Source organism: Astatotilapia calliptera, chromosome 9 (assembly GCF_900246225.1).
Source record: "Astatotilapia calliptera chromosome 9, fAstCal1.2, whole genome shotgun sequence".
Lineage (NCBI taxonomy): Eukaryota > Metazoa > Chordata > Actinopteri > Cichliformes > Cichlidae > Astatotilapia > Astatotilapia calliptera.
Genome location: NC_039310.1, coordinates 17,856,668 through 17,882,751, shown reverse-complemented (window position 1 = coordinate 17,882,751; position 26,084 = coordinate 17,856,668). Strand labels below are relative to the sequence as shown.

The 26,084-nt window shown below is 40.8% G+C and overlaps 5 protein-coding genes across 5 annotated transcripts; 1 reads left to right on the top strand and 4 right to left on the bottom strand.

Annotated features, from left to right (window-relative positions):
- Positions 1 to 637: 637 nt before the first annotated feature.
- On the bottom strand, positions 638 to 2,778 carry LOC113028811 (uncharacterized). The gene is made up of 7 exons (XM_026179262.1): positions 2,679 to 2,778; positions 2,291 to 2,438; positions 2,027 to 2,140; positions 1,756 to 1,900; positions 1,478 to 1,626; positions 914 to 1,053; positions 638 to 789 (listed from the first exon to the last, which is right to left on the bottom strand). The coding sequence occupies exons 1-7, from the start codon at positions 2,776 to 2,778 to the stop codon at positions 638 to 640; spliced, it is 948 nt and encodes a 315-aa protein (XP_026035047.1).
- A 4,091-nt stretch (positions 2,779 to 6,869) lies between these two features.
- On the bottom strand, positions 6,870 to 8,411 carry LOC113028810 (uncharacterized). The gene is made up of 6 exons (XM_026179261.1): positions 8,255 to 8,411; positions 8,025 to 8,141; positions 7,791 to 7,935; positions 7,597 to 7,710; positions 7,116 to 7,260; positions 6,870 to 7,022 (listed from the first exon to the last, which is right to left on the bottom strand). Exons 2-6 carry the CDS (start codon positions 8,122 to 8,124, stop codon positions 6,870 to 6,872), a joined length of 657 nt encoding a protein of 218 aa, XP_026035046.1. The 5' UTR covers positions 8,125 to 8,141; positions 8,255 to 8,411.
- A 3,135-nt stretch (positions 8,412 to 11,546) lies between these two features.
- Positions 11,547 to 12,767, bottom strand: nanos2 (nanos homolog 2). Its single transcript, XM_026179597.1, has one exon. It carries the CDS (start codon positions 12,307 to 12,309, stop codon positions 11,704 to 11,706), a length of 606 nt encoding a protein of 201 aa, XP_026035382.1. The 5' UTR covers positions 12,310 to 12,767; the 3' UTR covers positions 11,547 to 11,703.
- An 824-nt stretch (positions 12,768 to 13,591) lies between these two features.
- On the top strand, positions 13,592 to 19,074 carry kpna1 (karyopherin alpha 1 (importin alpha 5)). Its single transcript, XM_026179596.1, has 14 exons — positions 13,592 to 13,668; positions 14,289 to 14,422; positions 14,571 to 14,684; positions 15,309 to 15,408; positions 15,694 to 15,788; positions 15,971 to 16,102; positions 16,241 to 16,329; positions 16,430 to 16,529; positions 16,695 to 16,858; positions 17,235 to 17,313; positions 17,407 to 17,532; positions 17,649 to 17,776; positions 18,203 to 18,378; positions 18,515 to 19,074. Exons 2-14 carry the CDS (start codon positions 14,297 to 14,299, stop codon positions 18,700 to 18,702), a joined length of 1,617 nt encoding a protein of 538 aa, XP_026035381.1. The 5' UTR covers positions 13,592 to 13,668; positions 14,289 to 14,296; the 3' UTR covers positions 18,703 to 19,074.
- A 3,601-nt stretch (positions 19,075 to 22,675) lies between these two features.
- Positions 22,676 to 26,066, bottom strand: fam162a (family with sequence similarity 162 member A). Its single transcript, XM_026179598.1, has 5 exons — positions 25,862 to 26,066; positions 24,872 to 24,970; positions 24,386 to 24,497; positions 23,761 to 23,869; positions 22,676 to 23,337 (listed from the first exon to the last, which is right to left on the bottom strand). The coding sequence occupies exons 1-5, from the start codon at positions 25,902 to 25,904 to the stop codon at positions 23,221 to 23,223; spliced, it is 480 nt and encodes a 159-aa protein (XP_026035383.1). The 5' UTR covers positions 25,905 to 26,066; the 3' UTR covers positions 22,676 to 23,220.
- Positions 26,067 to 26,084: the final 18 nt, after the last annotated feature.

The following is a 26,084-nucleotide window of genomic DNA, read 5'->3' as shown; positions in this document are numbered from 1 at the left end:
TTGTTTTTTTACAATAGGTCCACAGTTTTTGTTAAGTAACAAAAACTTTTTTATGTTTTATAATTGCAGGGCAGTCTGGGCAATCTGCAGCCAGAACCTTTTTGCAAAATTTACACATTTATTTTTACAATTTAAGCCCAAAAGAGTCATGCTGACAGATTTTTTTCATTTGCTTTCAGGAACATTTATTTATCATGTAGAAAAACTGAGATCTACAGCTGATATTTTCCTTCTTTTCTTTTATTAACATATCTCAGGGATTTTGTGTGTATTTACATTTCTTTACACTGATAGAAATGTAAATGATATAGTGATATAGTAAAAGTATGTTCTCTAACGTTACAAGCCTTGTATTTTTTAAATGTAAAAAAAAAAGGATGCTTAAAATAAAATAAACGAATTTTTAGCTCATATCTTAAATCAGAAATAATATTTTATAAAACCTTGATTTTGGAGTAGCAACATTTATATGGTGTTAACACTGAACAAACAGCTGTGATCATGTATGGTCTATTTCACAATAAATATGTCAATATTAAGAAAACTACATTTGGCTTTGGAGTGTAAGTTTGCACTAATACAAAACAAACATAAATATATATTCAGTCATTTGTTATACATAATAGTCTTATGCTGCTCAGCGAAATATCTTTTTCTGCTTCTTAGCGATCTCCATCGGTTCCATGGCTTCAGGATCGACACCTTCATAGAGTGGCTGTTTGATGTGTCTCCAGACCACCAAACTAACCCGAATCACAAACAGCACACAGGCTGCAGCCAGCAGCACAGCTGAGAGAAGAAAATCAAATCAGTACAGCTTTTGCACGTGACACACAGTGACACAGAGCTCATTTTGTGGGTGTATTTATCTAAAAAGTTTAGTGTGGATGCAGGGATTTATGTGAAGTCTTACCAATGAAGACGCCATTGCGACTGGGTGATTCAGCATCATAGTTTTTGTCAAGGTTTCCAGACAGCGCCCAGATCACAACGGGGTAGGTAATGCAGACGTACCGCACATGCTTGTCGAGGACAAGATTCTCTAAAACAAACCTATGAAACACAAAACGCGTTGCTTTAGCATCTCAATTTTAATATGTTAGATTCTAACATATATTAATATGTTAGAAGCCTAAGAGTTCAGCCAATTCTACTCCAGTCATATGGATAAAGATCATACAAGGTCAAAGGCCATAAGTTTTAGCTTTCATTGGATCATCTCCAAATTTTAAATATACTAATCATTGGGGGAAATAAATGCGGTCTTTATTTGAACTCTTTCAAACATTATTGTTTTAAACAAACATTATTTGACAAATATTACAAAAAGATTAATATACTACATTAGCTTTCCATACTGATGCATAAAGCATCTGAGTTTTAGTGTAGCCGTTGCCCTTCAAAGGGAATTGGAGGGAACTGAGCTCTCTCAATGCTCTCGTTTGGGTTTTTTGGGGTTTTTAAGAAGCACACTCACCATCCAAGCAACAAAATAGTCAAAAGAGAGTATGAGAGTGTGGCAGCATCGTCTTGGGACATGTCTGTTTCATAAGCCAGTACAATGGTCAGGTTGAGGAGGGTTGCAACAGTTGTCCAAGTCGTGTATATCATGACACCATTCTGGACCTGCAAACAGATTTTTTCATGGAGTCCAAGCAAACATTATATTAATAATGTCTGACCACAACAGGCTAATGTAACTTGATCTACATGCAAGATTAAAAGCTTAGCTTACAGTTAATAATGCACACTTACCAACACCCGGAGGAGCCACAGGTCTGCTTTGTGGTATTTGTTGAGCCAAGCTCCATAAACGTGAATCCCATGGCAGATGAAGCATATCATGGAGTAGTTAGTGCAGATGATGAGGATGAGAAACACCAGTGCAGGAATCATCAGTCTTTTTTAAGGATAGATACAGCAGAAAAACACATTTAATGAATCTGTTGAACAGCTTTCATTTACATCTTTCACAGCCATGCATCACTGCAGGCTTAACTCACACACGACACTCAAAGACTCTTACTCTCTGTCCCAAACCAGCAGCCAACCAATATTGACGCCCATGTTGAGACACCAGCTAATAAAGAATCCATAAGGCAGTACTGCAGGAGTGCAGTAAACATATCCATATCCATTCCTAGAAGATAAAAAGTTGATCAACAAATCTGTGGGAACAGTTTTTCAGTGGGTTTTAAAAATAGACTGAAGAGACCTGGATTATAGCTTATATCTGTGCTTTAAAAATAACACTGTAGTTTTAAAGAAGAAAATAAAAAGAAGTGGACACAACTTTCTGAAAAGACCCGCAACAATGTAGATGATCATGAAGATCAGCCAGATGTAGATGAGGGTCCAGATGAAAAATGTCCATCCTGAAGGCGTAAGCTGGGTGTCAAACAAAGCTGAGACATTGGCTTGGGTGGTGTGAAAAGGACCTTTGTGGAGAAAAAGGTTCAATTTTAGGGAAAGTTGACTGTTCGCGGTGTGTTTTCACATCCTTCACATCCAGTGTGTGAATGTGTGTGTGAATGGGTGGATGACTGGATGTGTAAAGTGCTTTGGGGTCCTTAGGGACTAGTAAAGCGCTATACAAATACAGGCCATTTACCATCCTCTACACGAATATCAAAGATGCTGAACACAACTGACAAACGGCTAACAAAGTTTCAACTTACTAACTCCAACTACAGCCAGCCCATTAAACACCAAGCTCACTACAAAGGCAGCTAAAGACATGAGTACTGCAGCGATACGTCCTGGGTTGTGTTTTCCCATCACGGTCCTCTTATTCTAAGATGGGAAGAAAAAACATTTTATAAAACAAAAGCAGGAACAGGAAGAAGTGGCAATCGATCACTTTCACACAGTTACAGTTTTTGCCCGTTGCTTGAACACATTTGGCAAAACGTCGCTCATTGTGCCAAAACTCTAAACACAAGTAAACACGACACAACACTGGGAAATATACCATACACATCTGTGCCAAAATGAAACTCCACTCCCAAAACCTAAACTCTGCTGTCAAAACCTAACATTCCTCTGTCAAAATGTAACTCTGTTGACAAAATGACACATACTTGCATCATATGCAAACACTTACAGATCAGGGGGAACACACTAGTCTTCTTTACATAAAACACTGCAGTCCTTGATTTCCATTGTGTATTCAGAAGGCACATTTACAGGAGACACATTTCCAAACAACCAAAAACGCAAATAGACCTACTCAATAGTGTACATCGCAGTACCATGAATTCAGATAAAGCAAAAAAAAAAAAAACCACAACACAATAATACTGCAATAGAAAAAACACTATACTGTAAACACAAAAAACCATGACAATTGTGCATAAGTGGGCTCATGGATCCCGCCGTCTGTTGGGGTCTGGCCACAGGACCTCATCAACATCGCAAGCAGTGTCCTCTCCCGCTGGGCACCGGGGAAAATATCCTCTTGCATGTCGAAACCCTGTCACTGTTCCTCTCGAATGGGACTCTGTAGAGCTGCTTCATGGTGATGCTGAGTTTACCCAAGATGCGTCTGATGGTGGTGATGCTCACATGGTTTATGTTGCTGAACACTCGCCTGTCTGCAAGTATTTTCCGTCGTAGCTGGTGGAGACGGATGGCATTGTCTGCCCTCACTAGGTCCACAACGGCAAGTTCCTGCTGTTGTGTGAACAGGCGTTGCCGTCCTCCCCCAGAAGGTCTTCGGGTCATTCTGGAGGAATACAACCACATATTGTCATCGGTTTGCTTATTTTTCTTACAGTACTTTACTGTATGTACTGTGTCATCCACTGTACAACACTGTACTTCAATATGAGGAATCAGCCACTTTGGCTGCAAAAGGAGCATTAGCACCCCGTACACTTGATATGGTAATGTGATATACTGTAGAACAGTGCTATGAAACCATCTGAGTAGAGCAGAAGGTATGGAGGTGAAGACATACCTGTTTTCTAGTCGGAATGTTCGTATTACAGATGCCACTGTGAAGCGGCTTAGATGTGGGTGGACTCTCTGCCCAGCTTCCCTCATAGTCAGGCCATGGTTGATGACATGGTCCACCAAAGTTGCTCTTATTTCATCAGAAATATGGGTCCGTTCATGGCCTCTTCGGCCTTCTCCTCCTCTTCCTCCTCCTCCTCTACCTCTTCCTCTTGCTCTCCCTCCATCCATGCTTGCAAAGTTCTTGAAATGGCTACGCTGAGGGCTTTTTGTAGTTGGCTAATTGGTGTTCGGTTTTGCAAGTACGTGCCTTCAGGTGTGTATTTGAGTGGTTGCAATTATCCGATGTGTTTTGTATTTTGGATACATGTGTTTTCCGAATGGCACCCTGAGATTTCATTTTGTGAGCGAAGTGTCTTATGTATGAAATAGAGTGTAGCATGCAGGACCATGTGTGTTGCATAAAGGGGTAGGTGTGTTGCATAAAGGAGTAGGAGTGTTGCATAATTGGTACTGGGGTGCAAAGCAGCGCTTTTGTTTAAGGTATGGGTACATGTGTTTGAGGTATGGTAACAAAAGCTTCACGTTGTGTTACTTTAGTCTGAGCATGGGTTTATAGTGTTCAAGCAACGGGCAAAAACTGTAACACAGAAGCCACTTAATATATCTTTAGACATTTATCAGAAGCTCTTTTTACAACTTTTATCAAAGTTTGCCACCATAAAAAACAAAACTACACCAACAAAATTGACTCTTCTTAAGAGAGGGCCAGATAGTAATTTTTAAATAAATTTTTTTAATTCCTGTGTGCATTATCCACACGACATACATGTTTAGTCCGGTCTACTAAAACAGCGTCCACATGATGAGATTAATAAGACTTACCTGGCTTTGCTCCATGTTGTGTAAGCCGTGTGAAGATCAAGAGTAACTGCAGAGGACACGGGACCAACTTTTATATAGAGCGACTAGTTGTGCAAGAAGGTTTATGACTCTTCAAGACATCACGTGCATCTCTTATCCTCTTTACATTTCTGAAACAATCAATCATAAAACGCTGATAAATATATCTACTCATATATTAAATCATTTTGAAAGCACTTATATACAAGTATGTGTTTAATGAATTACAGTTTACAGCATGATTTTATTATGTTATTACTTCCTATTTGTCTCAGCCCTCCTTCATTACAAAAATTACTTTTATACTGTATAACTCGGAGTTTGAAGGTCCTTCATCGGGTGGCGTGGCATGATAGTAATCCCTGGTTATGTATAAGGTCATATCTGATGATGAACACACTCTTGAAAACAGGGTTTGTGGAATATACAGGTAATTGCTTGCATAAGGAAATCAGTGGGTGGAGGTCTGTGGTTTTTTTTTAATCAAAGCTTTTTATTGATCTGCAAAAACAAAAAAAAAGAGCAAAGCCAAGATAAAAAGATAGATTTGATGAAATTGTACAGCTTTTTAAATCTAAGTAAAGAGCATAATCCACATATCTGTGTAAGTAGACAACAACAGATCTTGGAGGCAGCCACACAAATCCACCCAGCAACTAGATATAGATGCAGTCTGCCACCAGCAACTTGTGCTGTTTAGTGGAATTTGTTTAAAAATATACATTAAAAGATTATTAAGGTGTACAACCAACAGAGGCTGGCTCTGAAGACTTAAGACTGACGTGACAAAACCAGCGGACTCAGACTGGAGCAGAAAACACGCATAATCGTAAACTTTGAACACAACTGAGATTTGTTACCTTTGTGCATTTGTTGACTCCGTTCACGTTTTTATTCGCTTAAATGGTTTTATTCCCACAGCGCTCTAAATAGTAATGCATTTACTTACAAGTGCAGTGTGCTCTTAGTTTATGCAATAAAGATGATTTTTTTATGAGGCTGATCAACAATCAGCTCGAGAGCTCCATTGTGTGTGTGTGTGTGTGTGTGTGTGTGTGTGTGTGTGTGTGTGTGTGTGTGTGTGTGTGTGTGTGTGTGTGTGTGTGTGTGTGTGTGCGTGTGTGTGTGTGTTTATTAAACATAACCATATGTGTTAAAATGACATTTTTTAAATCTTATCATCCATCCTTGTCATTATTAATGAATCTGAATTGCTTTGTCTTCTCTCTTATTGAACAGATGTGCTGTCTGTTAAATAACTCAAAAAAGACACCATTAAAGTCAGTGTTAACGTTTATTTTTACAGCTTATGAAAGAAAAGTAAATGAAAGCATAACTACATTTTTCATGTTTATGTGGTGAAATCAGAAATACACACTTTATTGCAGTTTATACTTTTTGACAGGTGTGAACCTTCAGCTTTATATATCACTTTATGAGGCTTGATGATATTCAGCTGAGGCTGGAGTCATTTACAATACAGCCCTGGTATCATACAGAAATCATACTGCAAATCTTTTCCTCGCTCTCTCACTTAAATATCTTTTTCTGCTTCTCTAAAATCTCCATCGGAGACATTTTGTCAGGGTTTACGTCTTCGTAAAGCGGCTTTTTCATTTGCCTCCAAATGACCAAACATATCCGAGTGGCACACAGGGCACAGGCTACACCCAGCAGGGCAGCTATAGTGGAAAGAAAATATCAGAGCGTGGCATCAGTGTGCATCCACATATGAAGTTATCATTTATAGTCAGTGCTATAGTGTCATTGAGACCGGTTGATGGTTTATCCTCACCGATAAAGATGTTGTTGCGGGTAGGAGCTGCGGTGTTGTAGTTTTTGGTGAACACCCCTGTCAGCGCCCAAATCACAGTGGGGTAAATGCTGAAGATGAATCTCACATATTTTTCAAGAATGGAGTTTTCCAGGATGAACCTGTGAGAGAGACGGCACCTTTTATTGATCCATTTTTTCTAAAGAAGTCGCCCTTGTTGTTTCCTCTGTTTGTCAACTTACCACGCTATCAGCACAATGGACAAAACAGAAAGAGCAAGAGTGGCGCCGTCAGCGTGGGACATGCTTGCATCATACGTCAGCACAATGGTCAGGTTAAGCAGGGAGGCAATAGTTGTCCACGTTGCATAGATGGCAATGCCGTTCTGAATCTGCAATGAAGACAAAGCAAAAGACAGAGATGCTGAGATTATAACCATGTACATGAAAAAAAAAGAAACGCAAACATCAGGTGCCATACTAACCAGCAGATGATGGAGCAACAGGTCTGTTCTGTGGTATTTGTTGAGCCAAGCTCCATAGTTATGCAGACCGTGGCAGGAGAAGTATATTACAGCGTAGTTAGTCAAAGCGATTAGGATGAGGAAAGCCAGCGCAGCAGGTGTGTACCTTGAGCAGGGATGAAAAACAGAATTTGACCACAATGAAAACAATTAACCTGCATGTTAGAAGCTGTGTTTACATGCTTCTTGCATGGACATACTTATTTTTCCCATTTATTGCATGATTTCAGGTCAATCTTATCTGCATATTTAGGCCAAGAGGGCCTGACAATGTGATTCAACACAGCTTCATTTGGTTACTCAGCTTAGGTGGACTAACCTAACTAATCAGCACTATATCCAGCCCTCATTTATACGCCCTCTTTTCTAATGCAGCAAGGAAAAACATTAATCAATACTATGGCTTTTTAATGATATCATTTAAAACTCTCATCACACTCACTTTCTGTCCCACAGGAGCAACCATCCAATATTGACGCCCAGATTTAAGCAAAAAGTTACAAAAAATCCGTGTGGCAAAACTGCAGGGCTGCAGTAGACATAACCATAGGCATTCCTGCAGAAAGAGGTAAATGTAGACTTCAACAAACATCATATAGGAGAAGAAAAAATTTGTCTCAAGAATAAAAAACTTACTTCCTAAAGATGCCTGCAAAGACATAGAGCACCCCTGAACCCATAAAGATGTAAATGATGGACCAGATGGTAAAAGTCCACCCTGAAGGCGTGATCTGGGTCACAAACTCATCTGAAATGTTCGCGGTGGTGGATAAAAATGGATCTGTGGCGCAGAAACACAGAAATCAGAGAGAGAGACAGAGTGCTCAAAGGTTACAACGTAATTCTAAAAGTATTAAAAGCCAGACTTACGTTTTCCTAACGCTGCCAGAGCAGACAACACAATGGTGACGATGTAGAAAATCACTGCCAGCACTATGGCAATGGCAAGAGTGATGTGGTGTTTTGCCATTTTTAGTAAGCCAGTTTCTATAAAACAGAAGAATTATAATTGAAGACAAATTATAACAAGTTTCTAAATTTCATATTAACAAGTTGCCATCAGTATTACATGTCACTAATCAGAAGAAGCCATGACGTACCGTTTAATGTCTTTTCTTGACTGAAAGCACTGGAAGACTGCTGTGTGGGGTGGGCTTTTCTTTTTTACATAAAACGAAGCTGGTTTTGTAACAGTGGAGCTTTTATAGCCCTGTAGCACGTGTACACGTTTGACATCCTCCACGTGTCCTCTGTTTTCGGCTGATTAACTGAACAAAAAAGGGGTAAAACAATCCTGTTGCCGAACTCACTCAGCTTTATAACCATCTTCCATAACTTTAAACATACATAAGAGCTGGACTTTGCCCCAGCAGTCGTGTTTAGTAACAAGTTTTTATCGCAGACTCGTATCAGCAGCAGGTGAGACCAGGGAATGAAGAGCCAAAGGATTATATCAGCTTTAAGCAACTTAACCCTCACAGTTATGAAATGTTGGGTAGCTGCCAGCTGGAGATCTATGTATCCCAATTCTAAAACTTCTACGGGTAAATGAGAAGAGCCAATGATATGTTTGCTAATGACAGGCAAAATAAATCAGCTAGGATTATATAGAGCTGGAGTGCACATGAAAACAGAAGGTCATGTATGATCACGCACATACACAGAAGGCCACACACACTCCACATCAGAGCAAGACTTTACTAGAAACACATGTAAAATGCTGCACTGAGTTAAAAGTTTATGATCACCTGTTTGGTCAATTTTCGTTTCTTTCAGCTGTTTTGTTTCTTATTTGAATCACGTGATCCAACAAAAGATATCTGTAATATATAAAGTTCTGGTCTTTAGGACATATTTTTATACATCTGTGGAGCATTTAAAGATAGTGGAAGTAGGTTAACTGCACTTTTTTCATACATTTCCATCTGGAAATTAATATCCAACATTGTTTTTTGGAGGATTCTTAAGGGGAAAAAAACAGACGAGACTGAGACTGAGCTTACTAAAAAGCACCACTGAACGACACAGGAAATAATTTCCGTTAGGGATCAATAAAGTATTCTGATTCTGATGATGTTAACATTTCAATAAGTATGTAATGTCGTATTTAAAGGCAGTTTGTTGTGGGGTGTTACGTCCCTCTGCAGCTTCTAATCATCTCAGTGTTTTCAGCTGGTGCTAATTGGCCACACCTAGTCAGGTGTGGATAAAAGCATACCTGAGGCAAGCTTTCCGGCAGTGCACTAGTCTTTGCCTTGGTGGCACCAGCCATTTTAGCCAACCTGGTTTTCCATTTTAGGATGAAACCTCTTCTCACCCACACTCTGTTATTCATCTCCTTTTTTTATGTTGCGGCTTTTGAGCCGGGTCGTAACAGGGGGTTTTACAGTTTTTACAAAAAAGCTTGTTTGCATGTTATCGATTCAAAACCTGCGATAATGTTCAGATTTATGTGCTGGATTTGTATTCAGATAAGCTTATATTTAGAAATGTAGGCTTTATAATGCATTTTTAAATGTATGCAAAAGTATTTAAATGTACATTTTTAAGAACTTGTATTAGGAAATTAAATTGTCTTGATATACAACACTGTGCAAGCATCTTGAGTGACTCATTTCTTAATATTTCGCTTCCAAGGAGCCAGATTTTGTTGTATTTTATCAACTTAATATATATTCATATGTCTGCTCTGTCACACATACACTCATTTCTGGTAATCAGATGGCATCTAAAAATCTTGGCTCTATGTCTGAATGAATATTTGGGTCATTCTTCTGTAAAACTCAGGCTGGAGGCTGTAGAGGAGCTTTTCTGTATCATGTTCTAAACAGCACAAGTTTTGATGCATGCAGTGACATTGACACGTAGTGAGCCACACAAATAGCATGTTGAATCTTTCACACACCGTGCAGTGTGTTTGTCGCCTCACCAGACCACAATGATGTGTGCAAAGTTACATTTTATCACACAAACTGTAATTTGCATAAATTCCTATGTGAGGCATTTAGTTCTAATCAGTAAGAGCACTGTCTCTAAGCATGTTTAAGAGGAGTGAGTTACAGCTTTCTCAGCACCACTGAGCAGACTCCCTGCTCCAAGTGGCAAAAATGAAAGTGAAACATTCAAAAGTGTAGATACGCTTCCCTCTTGTCAACTGACAAAATTCATTGTACCAAAAAGATTCCTGATATCCAGGTGTATGAGATGTCATCACTCACTGCACACATCAAGTCGGCTGTGACAGCAATTCACAGCCGACAATCCCCATTGTTGTGCACACAGGGTGGGGTGATCTCTGAAGACATGATTCAAATGATTTTCTCCAGCTCTCCTGAGCAGCAGCTAATAGGTACTCAGCGCTTTAGGAAACTACTTTCTAAAGGAAAGTTTTTCTTTGGACATTTGCTGCTCTTTCATTCATTTTCAGTCCAGTTCTTGTACCTGAACATTTTCAAAGGACTCTTTTGTTTTTTATTAAGCCACTTAACTCTGACCTATGAATCATTTACGCATGTTTTGAAAGTACGAAACACAAGTGCTGAACCAGTGTTGTGTCCACACATAACAGCAAAACCCTAGAAGAATGACCGCCTATTCTTCAAAGAAAACTCAAGAATGAAGGTGGTCATAAATTATAACTTTGACGCTCATTAGAATTGTACAAACTCTGTTTTGACCTTGTATACTGTATTTCCCCAGCCCCTCTATTTTGAAACTAAAACTATTGAACCTTAATTCAATTTCTCACTTCACATAATCGTTTCACTTTTGCCTTGAAGTGTTACTTTTAATTTAATTTAATTATTTTTTTATGACGCATGTTCTCTGGTGAGTTCAGGTACATCTGTAACTTCAAGTGGAAGAGTTGCATGTGAGTTAAAAATTTTCTATAATACCAAAAAAAAGACAAAATACTGACGTTTTTGTCGAATAATCTGTCTGACATGAGGGATAATATAGCATTTGCATTTTAACTAAAAGACTCGCGCACTGACACTATGGGCACATTTTTAGAAATCTATTTAATTCCACATATTAAACAACAACAACAACAACAACAACAATAACAACAACAATAAACACTCGAGGACTTTAAAGAGTTAAAAAAAAATTTCCGAGGTTTGAGAGCGCTCACCCCGGCTCGGGGCTCCACAGATGTGCTGGATGAGAGCTCCTTGCTGCAGACTGCAGCGGAGTGTTTGACAGTCAAACTTGAAACAGTCTTTGGAACTGAAACGGTCTCTGCCAACACGAACACATACCCCAAACAGTTCGGTAAATATGTACAGTTTCTCGCAGCTTCAGTTTTCAGTTGCTGGCAGAACTTGGGACACCCTCAAAGCTGGCGCAGATTTCTCCCGTTGAGCCTGCGCGTACTGGCGAGCGCAGATGTGCTGGATGAGAGCTCCTTGCTGCAGACTGCAGCGGAGTGTTTGACAGTCAAACTTGAAACAGTCTTTGGAACTGAAACGGTCTCTGCCAACACGAACACATACCCCAAACAGTTCGGTAAATATGTACAGTTTCTCGCAGCTTCAGTTTTCAGCAGCTACCAGAACTTGCCTACCGTCTGCATCCTCCCAGCAGCCTTCCCCTTCATCTGCGGGCAGTACTTGCGTGTGTGAGCGCTGTCACCGGTGGCTTCGCAGATCGGGCAAGTGTAGTTCCGGAGGACGGGGCAGAAAACTATCCCGTCGTCTGATTTGAGCTTGTGAGATAGGTACACCCTCGGAGTCTCCCCGTTCTGCTTGCATAAGCGGCAGTAGTCCGAGGATGAGGCGCTGCTGCTGGTGTCCGACGCGCTGCTGGTCGGACTGGACTGTGATGAGTTTTTGGAGGATTTCTTCCCCCGAGTGGAAGTGTGGACCTTACTCCAAGGGGGCGCTTGTCCCTTCTTTGGACGCTCGGTGTCTCGGTTATCAACCTCACGGTTGCTGCACAGTTTCTCGAACACTTGGCTCAGATTCAGGTAGTCGTGCCACATGTTAAAGCTGTCCCCACCAGTGAGGATCGAGTTCTGGACCTCCAGTTGTCTCGGCATTGTGGTCATTTTTTGGCAGAAGTAAAACTGAGAGTGTGTTTGGAGCGCCTCATATTTATAGCTCACTGAAGAAGGTTTTAAAATGCAACAATGTTCGGAGCCTATAGATTGCATGCAGCCTGGCGACGTTTTTTGGAGGCAGAGAGAGAAAAAAAAAGAACTTTGGTGCAGGTGCAGGTGCAGTCTTTTATGTAGCTTTCTGGTGACCTTAAAAGAACCTTTACGAAGCCCGTTGACAGGCCTTTAATCGAATGATCGGTTGGTTGATTGATAACAGAAAAAAAGGACACATAAGATGGACATAAAGGACTGAAAACACCAAGAGCAAAATATTGCATCGCACTCATTTATGTAGTTTATTTTTAGATTAGATAATTTTGCAAAATAACGCAGCAAAATAAATAATAAGAGCCGGGATGTGCAGACTATTTAGCACTGAAAAAACTCCGTCCATGTGAACAGAATCAGGTGTTACCTTACCTGTTGATTAAATATCAAGACTATTTAGCAATAAGCTTACTTTAAAGGCTCGTAATAGGTGAACTGTCTTGGTATAGTTGAGTCACGCAGAGTTCATGCATTTTTTTTCTATCGTAGTGCGTTGGCCTTTATCCTCTCATCCCCTCTCTCTCTCTCTCTCTCTCTCACTCACTCACACACACACACACACACACACACACACACACACACACACACACACACACACACACACACACACACACAGTGTTTAATAGATAGATAGATAGTTAGATAGATAGATAGATAGACTAAATTCAAAGTGAATTATGTGATTTAATCTGTTAAGTTCAAATCTCCATTCTTTCCCTTAGTTTTGCATGTGTTTGCGTTTTTTTTTTCTTTGTCTTTTCTTATTTTGTCACTTGTTTACAGTTTTATTATTATTCGTACTTCTAATGTGCTTGTGTCTGACAATGGGCCGTGTATGTGTGTGCGTGTGTGTCTGAGGATGATGATGGTCCATGTTGTGTTACTTGTTGTTTGTGTGTGTGTGTGTGTGTCACCCGATGACCCCTGGCGCCGGAGCGTCTAGACTACATTAGAGATGTGTCACAGCAAAGAGCCGCACCTGCGCTCAAAGAGAGCACATACATAGAGGTGAGATGAGGATAAATGGATAGATGCGGTCCTTTTTCGAAGCTGAGCGCACAGTTGTATTTCCTGCACAATCACACACGAAGTGAGGCTGTGTTTATGCCGGTTATACCATGAATATACACCCTGCAGGCACCACTTGTTTGTCAAACTGTTTATGAAGCAAAAGTCACATTTCTGTTTATTCACAAAGCAAAAAGAAGGGGGGGAAAGAGGCGTAGGAGGGGGTGGAGCTTAGATACGTGCGGGGGAGTTGTGGGTCATTTGCGTTTAGTTGGACGCGTGCGCACTAGCATACCGGCGACGGCTGTTCAAACGGTGGCCTAGCGAATAAGGGGATTACGGAGCCCAATCTGACAGGTTAGATAACGAAAAACGTTTACATTTTTAGCTGTGTACGTGTGGCAGCGATTCATAATGAAAAGTTAAATGAATTCTTACTGTCTGAGACGGTGGTCTGTCGTTTGCGCTAACGTTAATGTTGGATTTTGGTACTAAGCTAACGTTAGCTACAGCAGTTAGCCGCTGGCTGCCAGCTAGCTTTCGATAGTAGAGGAGGCTAAGAGCGGCGTTGACATTAGCCAGCTGATCAAGTGTACCCTCCCGGGGGACTTGTGCTTTTAGGTTTTCCTTGTGCTTGTCCGAGTTGTGAGTTGACAACGGAAATACTGGACCCCGATCAGTAGATGGTAAAATGATGCTTTCTTTCCACGCAGCATCAAGCCACGGGAAGCTAATAGGCTAGCTGCTATCCTTACATGACCCTGTTTGTTGAACATTCTTTTTTGAGAGGAATGATACACACCGGTAGCTATGCCAGCGTTGGCTACGTTAGTTGGTGTCTGTCTTGCTAGTCTTTGCAGTACAGTTGGAGGTGTTTTAATAAAAAAGAAAAAAACAGAGGGTTTGTTTCTCAGTTGGGAACTTTGAAAGATTTGCTCCAAAGCATATCCAAATAATAGACTTCCTACTCTTCTCAGGCTGCACAATGAGTCAGGGTAAGGACAATGCACGCCTCAAAAGCTACAAGAATAAGTCTCTCAACACAGATGAGATGAGAAGGAGGAGGGAAGAGGAAGGCCTGCAGCTCCGTAAACAGAAGAAGGATGAGCAAGTAAGCAATGTGTTATACTGTACAACTAAAACCGTCGTAATGATCCTGAAATTACATGCTGACAGTGTTTGGAGTAAACTTGAGGCCATGCTTTGTTTGTAGCAATTTAGTTTTGGAAGGGAAATGCATATTTGTCCTTCTGTTGCAGCTTTTTAAGAGAAGAAATGTTGCCACTGTGGAGGATGATGGCATCCTGGATGAGGATGGGATGGCTGATAGCGGCTATCTGGAGTCCCAGGCCAACAACATGGACCCACTCATGGTGAGAAGGCATTCATATGTCTGCTCTGTCACACATACACTCATTTCTGGTAATCAGATGGCATCTAAAAATCTTGGCTTTATGTTTAAATTAATATTTGGGTCATTCTTCTGTAAAACTCAGGCTGGAGGCTGTAGAGGAGCTTTTCTGTATCATGTTCTAAACAGCACAAGTTTTGATGCATGCAGTGACATTGACACGTAGTGAGCCACACAAATAGCATGTTGAATCTTTCACACACCGTGCAGTGTGTTTGTCGCCTCACCAGACCACAATGATGTGTGCAAAGTTACATTTTATCACACAAACTGTAATTTGCATAAATTCCTATGTGATGCATTTAGTTCTAATCAGTAAGAGCACTGTCTCTAAGCATGTTTAAGAGGAGTGAGTTACAGCTTTCTCAGCACCACTGAGCAGACTCCCTGCTCCAAGTGGCAAAAATAAAAGTGAAACATTCAAAAGTGTAGATACGCTTCCCTCTTGTCAACTGACAAAATTCATTGTACCAAAAAGATTCCTGATATCCAGGCGTATGAGATGTCATCACTCACTGCACATATCAAGTCGGCTGTGACAGCAATTCATGTGTTTTTAAAAAAATCCCCATTGTTGTGCACACAGGGTGGGGTGATCTCTGAAGACATGATTCAAATGATTTTCTCCAGCTCTCCTGAGCAGCAGCTAATAGGTACTCAGCGCTTTAGGAAACTACTTTCTAAAGGTAAGCAGGACTCTAACTTTGCCCATTACAGCCACTCCTGTCTTTGCATTTGTTTCAGTATGTCTTACAAGGGAAGGATAATGACTGGTTGAGGCCCAGTGCAAGGACAAAAGCATTGTTTTGAGCTGCATAATCTGCCACTCTGTCTCACAGTTAACTACTGCCTAAAATTCATAACTACACAATATCAGTGTGGCTGGAGTGAACGTTACATGGGGTGTGATGCTGTTATAAGTGTGCCTGTATTAATTGTTTCTACGTCACCTCACCCTCCCTCACACGCAGAACCCAACCCACCTATTGATGAAGTCATTGCCACTCAAGGGGTGGTGGAGCGCTTTGTTGAGTTCCTGAAAAGAAGAGAAAACTGCACATTGCAGGTACGTTTTCCTAGAAAACTAATTTTAGATTATATTTGAAGCTTGTAGATTTTTGTTTTTTTCCCCCCCTCATGTTTGTTTGTAATGTGCTCTCTTCCTGTTTCACCATCGTATCTAAAAAGTTGCATGTGTTGTGAGTTCAGTGCACTAACTTTCTTCATATATTTTGAATATGATTGTAGTTTGAGGCTGCGTGGGTATTGACCAACATTGCTTCAGGTACGTCTCACCAGACACGGGTGGTCATCCAGGCAGGAGCTGTGCCTATATTCATAGAGATGCTCAGCTCGGATTTTGAGGACGTACAGGAACAGGTGAGGAGGCTTCATTTTTACCTTTCCTGGTGTCTACTGACCTCTGGCAGCTTGTTGAGGTCAAATTTAAACTGATTAAAATTGTAGTTTTTCATGTTGTTTTTATTGTTTGACTTGAATAATTCCTTCACCCCTCAGGCGGTGTGGGCCTTGGGAAACATAGCAGGAGACAGCACAGAATGCAGAGACTTTGTCATAGACTGCAACATACTGCCCTCACTGGTGCAGTAAGTATCCCTTCAGTCTTACATTCTCTGCTTTTGAAGTTTCCTCTACGGGGAAACAAAGAGCAACTTTGATTGCGATCGTCAAATTTTCCTCTTGCAGGTTATTGGCCAAACAGAATCGTCTAACAATGATGAGGAACGCAGTGTGGGCGCTCTCAAACCTGTGCAGAGGAAAGAACCCACCTCCAGATTTCACTAAGGTAATTTGCCAAGATAAACACATCACTATGGTAACTGCACACCTCTTAGACTGCTTAAAGGCACATCGTATCTCAGATTTCAAGGTCACAGGCTATATGAAGATACTAATATGCTAAACTGGATAACAGTTACACCTGCTGAATGTGTCCCTTTGTTTCTTGCAGGTGTCTCCGTGTCTCAGCGTGCTGTCTTGGCTGCTGTTTGTAAACGATACGGACATCCTAGCTGACGCATGCTGGGCGCTCTCCTACCTATCAGATGGCCCAAATGACAAAATTCAGGCTGTTATTGACTCGGGAGTCTGTCGCAGGCTCGTCGAACTGCTGATGTGAGAGCCAAAACAAACACACACACAGATATTTTCAGAGGCGTTCTACAAAGTGTATGCGAAACACTTGGGACTCTAGTTAAATACCTATAAAGTGACAAGTAACACATGGGTGCTATAAATTAACAGGACTGAAACATCTGGAAGAATTAGGTTATGTTGTAGAGGAAGGGTGCAAAGGTGCATTTAAGCGGGTCTGACAGCACATGTTGACCTTAGTAAGACTGCATTTTTTTTCCCTTTTAATTTGTCACCTAGTAACAACAAATAGTGGTTTAACATTATTGCTACCATCCTAAAACTGGAGGGTTAACATTTCTAAAACTTGATGAAAAAACTGTATCATCTCACACTAAGACTTTGCTTTTTGTTCCAGACACGTGGATTATAAGGTGGTCTCTCCTGCACTGCGGGCTGTTGGAAACATAGTCACTGGAGATGATTTACAGACACAGGTGGTAGCTGCATCACAACAGACAGATGTGATAAAAGTTTAAGCAGAAGGCAATGGCTCTTTGTGACTCTGTGAACATTTGGTATTTTTCTAGGTGATTCTGAACTGTTCAGCACTGCAGTCTCTACTTCAGCTTCTGAGCAGTCCCAAGGAGTCTATCAAGAAGGAAGCGTGTTGGACAATCTCCAACATCACCGCAGGGAACAGAGCACAAATACAGGTGTGCTGCGCATTCTTACAGACTAAGCTAGAAAAAAAAGCTTCCTTTTTTTTGTTCCCTGAGATTGAAAAGCTAACTATTGGAGCTGCTAACAAATTGTTTCCCACTTCTTGTAGATGGTGATAGATGCAGGTCTGCTGCCTCCGCTCATCAATATCCTGCAAGTAGCAGAGTTTCGCACAAGGAAGGAGGCAGCGTGGGCCATTACCAATGCCACCTCAGGGGGTTCTGCAGAGCAAATCAGGTACAAACTGTGCACAGTATACAGCCAGTATACCCATAATAGTCACACTTGTCTTGAGTGAAGAAGTCAACTGATGCCACTGATTTTAAATTATACAGACTCTTCTATTATAAACAAACCTACTTCTGTTTTTCATTGTTGTATCATTCAAGACTCGAAACTATTATTTTGTTTTCATACTTTAAAGTGCATAAAATCTAAATATTATATGTAGCAAATGTGACTTCAAACAGGTTTATTTGAATCATTTTTCAAGACAGTGACTTGGAGAGGGATTAGGGAAGTTGCCATTCAGCTTGTAGCCTTGCATGTCTGCATTTCTTTCAGTGCACTGTGTTGTTCACTGATTAATATGTTGCGTCTTAAAAAGGTATTTTTCTTCGATGACTATTAATGTCTACTCTGTGTGTGTGCTGCCATCTGCAGGCACTTAGTGGAACTTGGGTGTATAAAACCTCTGTGTGACTTGCTCACACTCATGGACTCCAAAATAGTTCAGGTGGCTCTAAATGGCCTGGAGAACATCCTGCGACTGGGAGAATTGGAGGCCAAGAGGGGAGGAGGCATCAACCCCTACTGTGCACTCATTGAGGAAGCCTATGGTAAGTAATTAAATCCGGACGAAGGAAATAGGAAAGTAACGGTACTAGTCAGCAACCCTGGTCACTGGCTAATCTTTTATTTTCTGGAGTGTGCCTCCTCTATTTTAGCACTACTCTCCACCTTTTATCTTTACAGGTCTGGACAAACTGGAGTTCCTGCAGAGCCATGAGAACCAGGAAATCTACCAGAAAGCCTTTGACCTGATTGAGCGCTACTTCAACACTGAAGATGAGGATCCATCTTTGGCTCCAGCCGTCGACCTGCAGCAGCAGCAGTTCCTCTTCCAGCAGTGCGAGGCCCCGATGGAGGGCTTCCAGCTATAATGCTAATTCCTCCCTTTTCCCAGAGCTCCACGTTCATCCTCACCTTTGCTCCCGTCTCACTCTATCCCTACAGCCATGATCCAGGGTGACATACCTCGGCCTCCCCCTCCCGTTCCCCTTCTCATTGTCTGAGAGGTTTAATCATCATCATGATTATTAAAAGCATACCATTAAAGGGGCACACTCTGTTCATGCATCCAGCACGGGTGAATTCTGCAGTCTTGTCAGCCAGTTCAAGGTTTCACTCATTCTGTCTTTTGCTGAATTAATTTTTTCCCTCAGCACCTGGACCTCTCCTGTGTGGTTAAGCCCCAACATTTCCAGCTATAAACTTTTCCTATAACTCCATCCCCACATTATTGCTTTTTTTTTTTTTTTTTTTTTTTGGGGGGGGGGAATTCTTCCTCAGCTTATCCCCAATAAAAGAACCTCTTTGTGGTCCTGTAGGATTGGCTTTTGCTAGCTCTTGAGTCAGTGGTAGTATTGGGCTGCACTGCTTGTCTGATTGAAGCATTAATGAGTCTCGAGACAGACAAACATGGACATGATTTCAATTTCTTTCTATATATATATATATATATATATATATATATATATATATATACATACACATATATACACACACACACACACATACATACAGCCAACCCCCCCCCCCCCCTCCACATTGAGAATAATGAACCTAAACACTGGACTGACCATGAGACGTTGACCGCACACTCGACTGTGGTCACTGGACTGAAATGCCCACACTGGGCCACATGGCTAGTTCCAAAATAAAGACTGATCTGACCACTACGAAAGGCACGACTCAAGAGTGAAGGTTGCTCTCCGATCGCAGATGGACAATTTTAGAAATTGCTGAAGGTTGGAGCTCCTCGGTGACAAATCAGGCTGCTTGCATTCCCACCTGGATCTCATATCACGCATTCCTCTTTCCAGTAATGGGACTATTCCACCTGCACAGGCTCCATCCCGAAGAGTTTAGACTGCCTGCTGCCTTCTGGTGTGACGTGAATTAACCCCATGGAATCATGGGAACCTGAGTCTTCCCACGCACTGAGACAACTGGACAGACTTGGACAAGACAAAAAAGACTATTTAACCCTGGTTTCTGTCCAGCAGCAGACCAGTGGGGATTTTTTTTCTTTTTTTTTTTTTTAATTACCATAATTTCATTTCTTTTGCAGCACTTTAGTTCAGGACTGATGCCTGCTCATTGACAATAGACCACCGTTTATACATTAGCTATGTAATTGGTTAATGACACGGCTCTTCCCTCCTAAAAATGCGAGGTGCAAAGAGGTGGTCTTTATCATTGTCCCCCCCACCCTCCTGGTATGACAAGGATTTACACTGTTTTGCCCTTAACCAGAGAGACTCGAGCAGTTTGTGGACTGAAAATGTTAGCACACACTTTCGAGGATCATGGTGCCTCAGCAAAGCTAGAAGAACTTTTATTCTAACAAAGCAACCTCTACCAATCAGACAGCATTTTGAAAATTGGCCGTTTAGCTGTTAGCTGTGTAAAACATAACGTTCAAATACGTGTTCAGGTAGTATTTTTTTTAATTTGATCATGCCAAATCAGAAACATACAGTATGCCAGCTATTAGGCCCACAGTTGGTCTTATTTTCAATAAAGTGTTTTATTTTGTTTTTTTTAATTTGGGGTTTAGCATCTGCCATGTAGCTGATGGTGCCATAATCCTTATTCTACAGAAATCCTTCCACATAATTTCAAGAAAAATCCAGATTAAAACTTGAAAACCCCGGTGATCACCTTAGTTAGCAAAACTGAATGTTTGTTTACCAAGTCCTCTTTACATTGCTTATTTTTGTCAAAATCTTAGCAAAAGATGACCAGCTCTACGTGTTCATTATTGTTTGTTGTACTGGGTTTGTGCATCTGTCCCCTGTTATGCCATTTGCATAAAAGTCGTTTCATGAACTACAACGTTTAATCGGTTTCATTATAGTCACTGAGTCTTTTTGGTTTTTTTTTCATTAGATTTTTATTAACTTGCTTCCTTCAGTTTAAGGTAGCAACTAATTATTTTCCGTGTCATTATATCAAAGCATGTTAGAATCATAACTGCTAAAAGATAGCTGAAGCCACCGTGACATCACTCTGATTGCACGGTTAAAGTCAGTAGGAGCCACACAGAATCCATGCATCTGTGGCTGTGAGAGGGCGATGGGTGGAAAGGTAGTGAAGGTGGATTCAACCATTCAAAACAGAAGACAGTGCAGGCGGGGTTGAGTGGGTGGAGATGAGCGTTTGATGAGAGTAAAAAAGAAGATCTACAAGATAATAGTAGACCCTGCTCTTGTGTATGGTTTGAAAATGGTAGTACTGACAATAGACAGAAGACTGAGCTGGAGGTGGTTGAGCTGAGGATGCTAGGACCAGAATAGACAAAATTAAAAATTAGTACATCAGAAGGGTCAAGGGTTTTGGAGGCAAGGCTGAGATGGTTTGGACATGTGCAGAGCAGGGATGGTGAATGGATATGGAGCTGACAGGCAAAAGAGGAAGACCATAGAAAGATTTATGGTTGTAATGAAGGAGGACCAAAAAGGATGCTAATCGATGGGGTGAGATGTAGGCAGATGATCTGCTGTGGTAACCCCTAAAGGATGCAGCTTCGGAAAGCAGCTATTTTGTAAAGCTTTACTTTTATTAATATTTTGGCTGCTTCCATGTGTTTTCAGAGCCAGGAAGGATTACGTTTGGATGCAAGTGGAGTACAAAGTTGTTTAAGGACTTTACACTGGATGGGTGCATCACAGACATTTCCTAATTTGTGCTGAGTGACAGTAGTTTTTGGTTGTAAATCTGTTTTAAATACTCTTAAGGTTGAACGTTCATCCACTAGGAACTGCCTGTATGCTCTCGCCTCATGAATCCAGGTGTTGTTATGCACCAGGGTGAAACCAGGATCCACGGTACCAGTGTAGGCGCTGACAGCATCCTGGAGTTGGACTACCTGTGCAGCCCCTCTAAGGTCCAGGTATCACCTCATGCTAACAGTACTGACAATGAACATTAAAACTCGGGTTTTTACCATTACTCACAATTATTAAAAAGGGAATGTCCACAATTTAGGGTTTTTGAATGTAGGATATTTTATTAAAGCAATTTAGCAGAAGCAAAGCCAAGCACGACCTATCTTAATGACCTATTCTGAGCTAATGTTGATCTAGTTCTAATCTTTGACCGAGATTGGAGAGAATGACCACACCTTGGCCACTGACGCACTTCTCTTCTGTGTAGATATGTAACCCAATGGGAGAGAAGCAGAGGCCAAAATCCTGTTGAATTTATGATCTAACACAGGAAAATAAGCAGAGAAACAGTCAAAAATTATCCAAAACAAAACAACAAAAACAAAACACTTAACCTCACTCAGTGCTTAGTCATCCTAGCTGTGTGCCATGTTTACATACCCTGCATGTGTAAGAACCACCACAGCACGCACACACACACACACAGCAGTAAAAGATAAAGGCAGGTGGTAGAATAATTTCATTGCTCCAACTTTTGTTAATCAAAGATTTACTATTGGCGAAAGCACATACAGCTAAACTATATTATAGGACTCTGTATCATTTCACCCATGATGATAGATAAGACCTTTTACCACCCAGCCGATATAATGAGAGGTAAGCCAGGAGAGATCAATCAAATCTTTCTCACCAAGCGATACGCTGATTAAAAAGTGGTCCTTTAAGTTTTGAGCAGTATAGTTCGTGACGATATTGCAGGGAAAATATACCATAGTATCCAAATTACCCTCCAAAACTTTAGTAAAGATAGCTGCAAAAAAAAGAAAAAAGAAAAAAGAAAAAAAAAGAAAATTAAAAGCGGTATTGGTCACAAATGGTGAATATTTCCTGAAATAAGCCTTCCAAAAGCCTTGGAAGGTGCCCACATGTGCCCAAACCAGGGGTCATTAAATTACACTGCACATTTTTATAGAAGCACTGCTTTATTGAACTAGTTTTGGTGCTCACCAAATACAAACACAGATAGCACATCATAGTGGCCGTGAAATAAGAAGCCCAGTTAGAGGGGTATCAGGACAGACAGCCCACTGCACAGGTGAACAAGTCACATCCAATCAGCTACTTAATGTTCCACAAAAAGGGGAAAGACAATGTTTTTACAAGGCATAATTGCACATTCCTGCAATAAACCCTCCACTGGTCTGAGACGATGAAATGCCACTACCAAAATAATGGCTTGTGCCATTAATCAAGTGCCACTTTGTAACCCTGTTATTTATATACATTCACTAAGTAGATACATTTTGCATCAGGTACTCAATTATTGCAAAACTATTGTTAAGGCCAATTTCCTTGTTGCAAAAGCACTACTCAGAATTTACTGCTGATTTTTTTTTGGTTGCACTACACCTCCAAAGGTTGGGACTGGAGAAGTTGTGGTATACACAGAAAGTGGGATGCTATTGACTTGGGTTCGAGAATGAGCGTGTCTGAATGAGTCATCTTCCATCACTGAGCCTTGTCAGACAGGGCAATGGCACTTTCGCGTGGTTTCTGGTGTTCTTCTCTCCATCTGGCTTTCTTCTCGATGTTTAGTGCCGTCAGGGTCTCATTCCTGGCAAGAGCCTGCAGAAAAACAGGAGAATACATGTGGCATTATTTAAATGTGAATGAAAATACAGAGGCAATGCATGAATCAAAGCAGTGAGAATTGAATTACTCACTAATTATTAAAATTCTTGCAGGGGACTTAGTTGTGATACATTTTCCGCTTCGATATCCTTTTTTTTTTTTTTTTTTTTTTTAAAAACATAGGTTGAAATGTCACATTGGGAACTTTGGGACATTTTGTGACCAAACTTTTAATTGCAAGTCATTGCTCTGTTTATTCATAACATGACGTAGATGAGTTTATGTGAACAGGCAGGTTTAAACCTGCTCTTTTACATTACTGGATAGCAGTGATGACATGTCTGTCCTTGTTGACAGTTACTGGCGTTGAAAAGAGAAAAAAAAAAGTTTCATGCAAGACTCATTCATTATTCTTACCCTTTTGCCCAGAAACACCATAATCATACAGGCTCCTATCGTGGCAGCCATCATCACGTAGGCAGCCTTTACTCTGATTTTGTTTCTGGCAGCGTCAATCATCTCAAACCTGTAGAAGAAGCACATGTACACATGAACACTCATTAGGAAATGTTTTCTTGGCTCAAAAGAAGGCTTGAAACATAAGACTTCAGCATTTAATCTTGTTATTGTTATTGAAGATCAGCGCAGCAGCATGATATTTACGGGGCCTTTTGTTATAGCAGCATTGGTGACTGTCAGCAGATAGTCTCTTGGGTCCTTCACACATTTTGCTTTGTTTTGGATACTGGGGCTTTTGAGTACATGACATAGGAGGGCTTCTGTTTATAAGCTTGCCATGCAGGTTTTTACATCGCAGCAGCAGATCAGATGTGATCTCCACCCCGATGCCAAGATAATCCTCTCCAGTCACCAATAGAAGGCTTGTTTGAACTGCAGCTGTCTGAGGACCAGCTACACGCTGTGCCGCCGCTCATCCTGTTAGTTAGCCCTGTTCTTGTGATGTAACTTAACTGAATGTGACAGAGGCAGTGGGACTGCGGTGTGCCGGAAGGTCTGGTATAAACAGGAAAAGGCTACTTACGACACAGTCTCTGGTATCTGGTCTGCTGACTTGAAGCGCCCTGACCAGATCAGCATCTTCTTGTCCATATCTGAGGGCCTGTAGCCTGGGAGTCTGAATGCGGGACGCGGCTCTGTGTGAATTAACAAAGCATGCATTATAATGAATCCTGCGTGCTTCCTGAACAAAAAGCCAGAGATTCACATCATGACCTGCAGACTGCGACCTCACTTCCTGTGTCCCTCTTAGTCTTTTGGGATTTAAAAAAAGTCACATACTTAGCCATCACAAATACCCTGTAATGCACAAAGTCAACATTTTTAGAATACTCTTACATCACTATGAGTGTAGCATTTTCCACATTAAAGTCATGCCACACATTTATATGAAAACCTAGAAGTTCAAATTCAAATTTAGAAGCTGGTATTTAGTTTTTTCAGGTTTATCAGTAAATATTGTGCATTGTCTTATGATGACTTTTGAGCTCATCTGTTGTTCAAACCCTACCATGTGCTGGTGCTGCAGGTGGGGACTCCGCTTTGGTCCCCTGCAGTTTATTGCACATCCCTCTGTGGCTCCATGTCTGAATGACATGTCTCCTCTGACCTGTTTAGATACAGAACTAGTATCACATCGAGTAAAGCAGGAAGTCACAGTGACGATAGAACTAGCTGATGCTACTGAAAAAAAGAAATTAAACGTTAAACAAGAAAATTAGTAACGTTTACATTAACATTACAAATTTTAGAACAGCCCTTAAAAGGCTCAAAATAAAATTACGCTGGGGAAAATCTCTTCATGCGAAATCAAAGGATTACCGTTTACCCCAACTTAATCTCATTTTATTCATTTATTTTTTACAATCGCGTGATAGCTATCAATCAATCACACAATTGTATTTATACACACACACACACACACACACACACACACAATAGCACTTTAAGTTGTGTATTTATTATATACCGTTATTCTTTATCCTCCTGATACAAAAACAATTTTCCTTGTGGGCTCAATAAAGTATCTATATCTAAAGCCCTAAATTGGACACAAGTGAGTACTACATGACAAAAACAGAAATCATCACACCTGAAGGGACTAAAACTGACAACTGTTTAATTTTACTTACAAACAAAGAAACAAACCACGACTACGAATATCTTCAATTATAGACACTGTTCATACCAAGCAGGAGTGCCTGGTTAACCAGGCCTGAATAGCGTATAATGATAATAAAACAAGTTAACTAGGCCAAGTGTTAATTTACCGAGACACCACGCACCAATTTACACAAACTGCCTTTACTGCCACAAGCACAAACACCATTTCAATAAATGCAAGACGTCGAAAAAGCATCAAACATGTATTTATAACCGAGTACAGAACTCACTCACAGCTGATTTAAAAACAAATAACATCAACAAGCATCGGATTAGAGAGTATTCAAGCGACTTATTACGCAACGAAAACACAGAAATTCAAGTTAGCTATACGAACCGAGGAGGCTGCCGATGGAAAGGCGGGATCTGATGAAATTCATGCTTTTGCTGATTGAATACACAAAGTCCAGTGTTTCTAAAAAGCCATTTAAGTGCGCTGGAAATCTGTCAGTCCCTCCTCAGCTGCTGAAAGTCAAACAGCTAACAGGACCGTCAGATAGGACGCTGTGTCCTGTGACTGATCAAAAGAAACAAGCTAGGGCCCGTATTTATGCCATTTG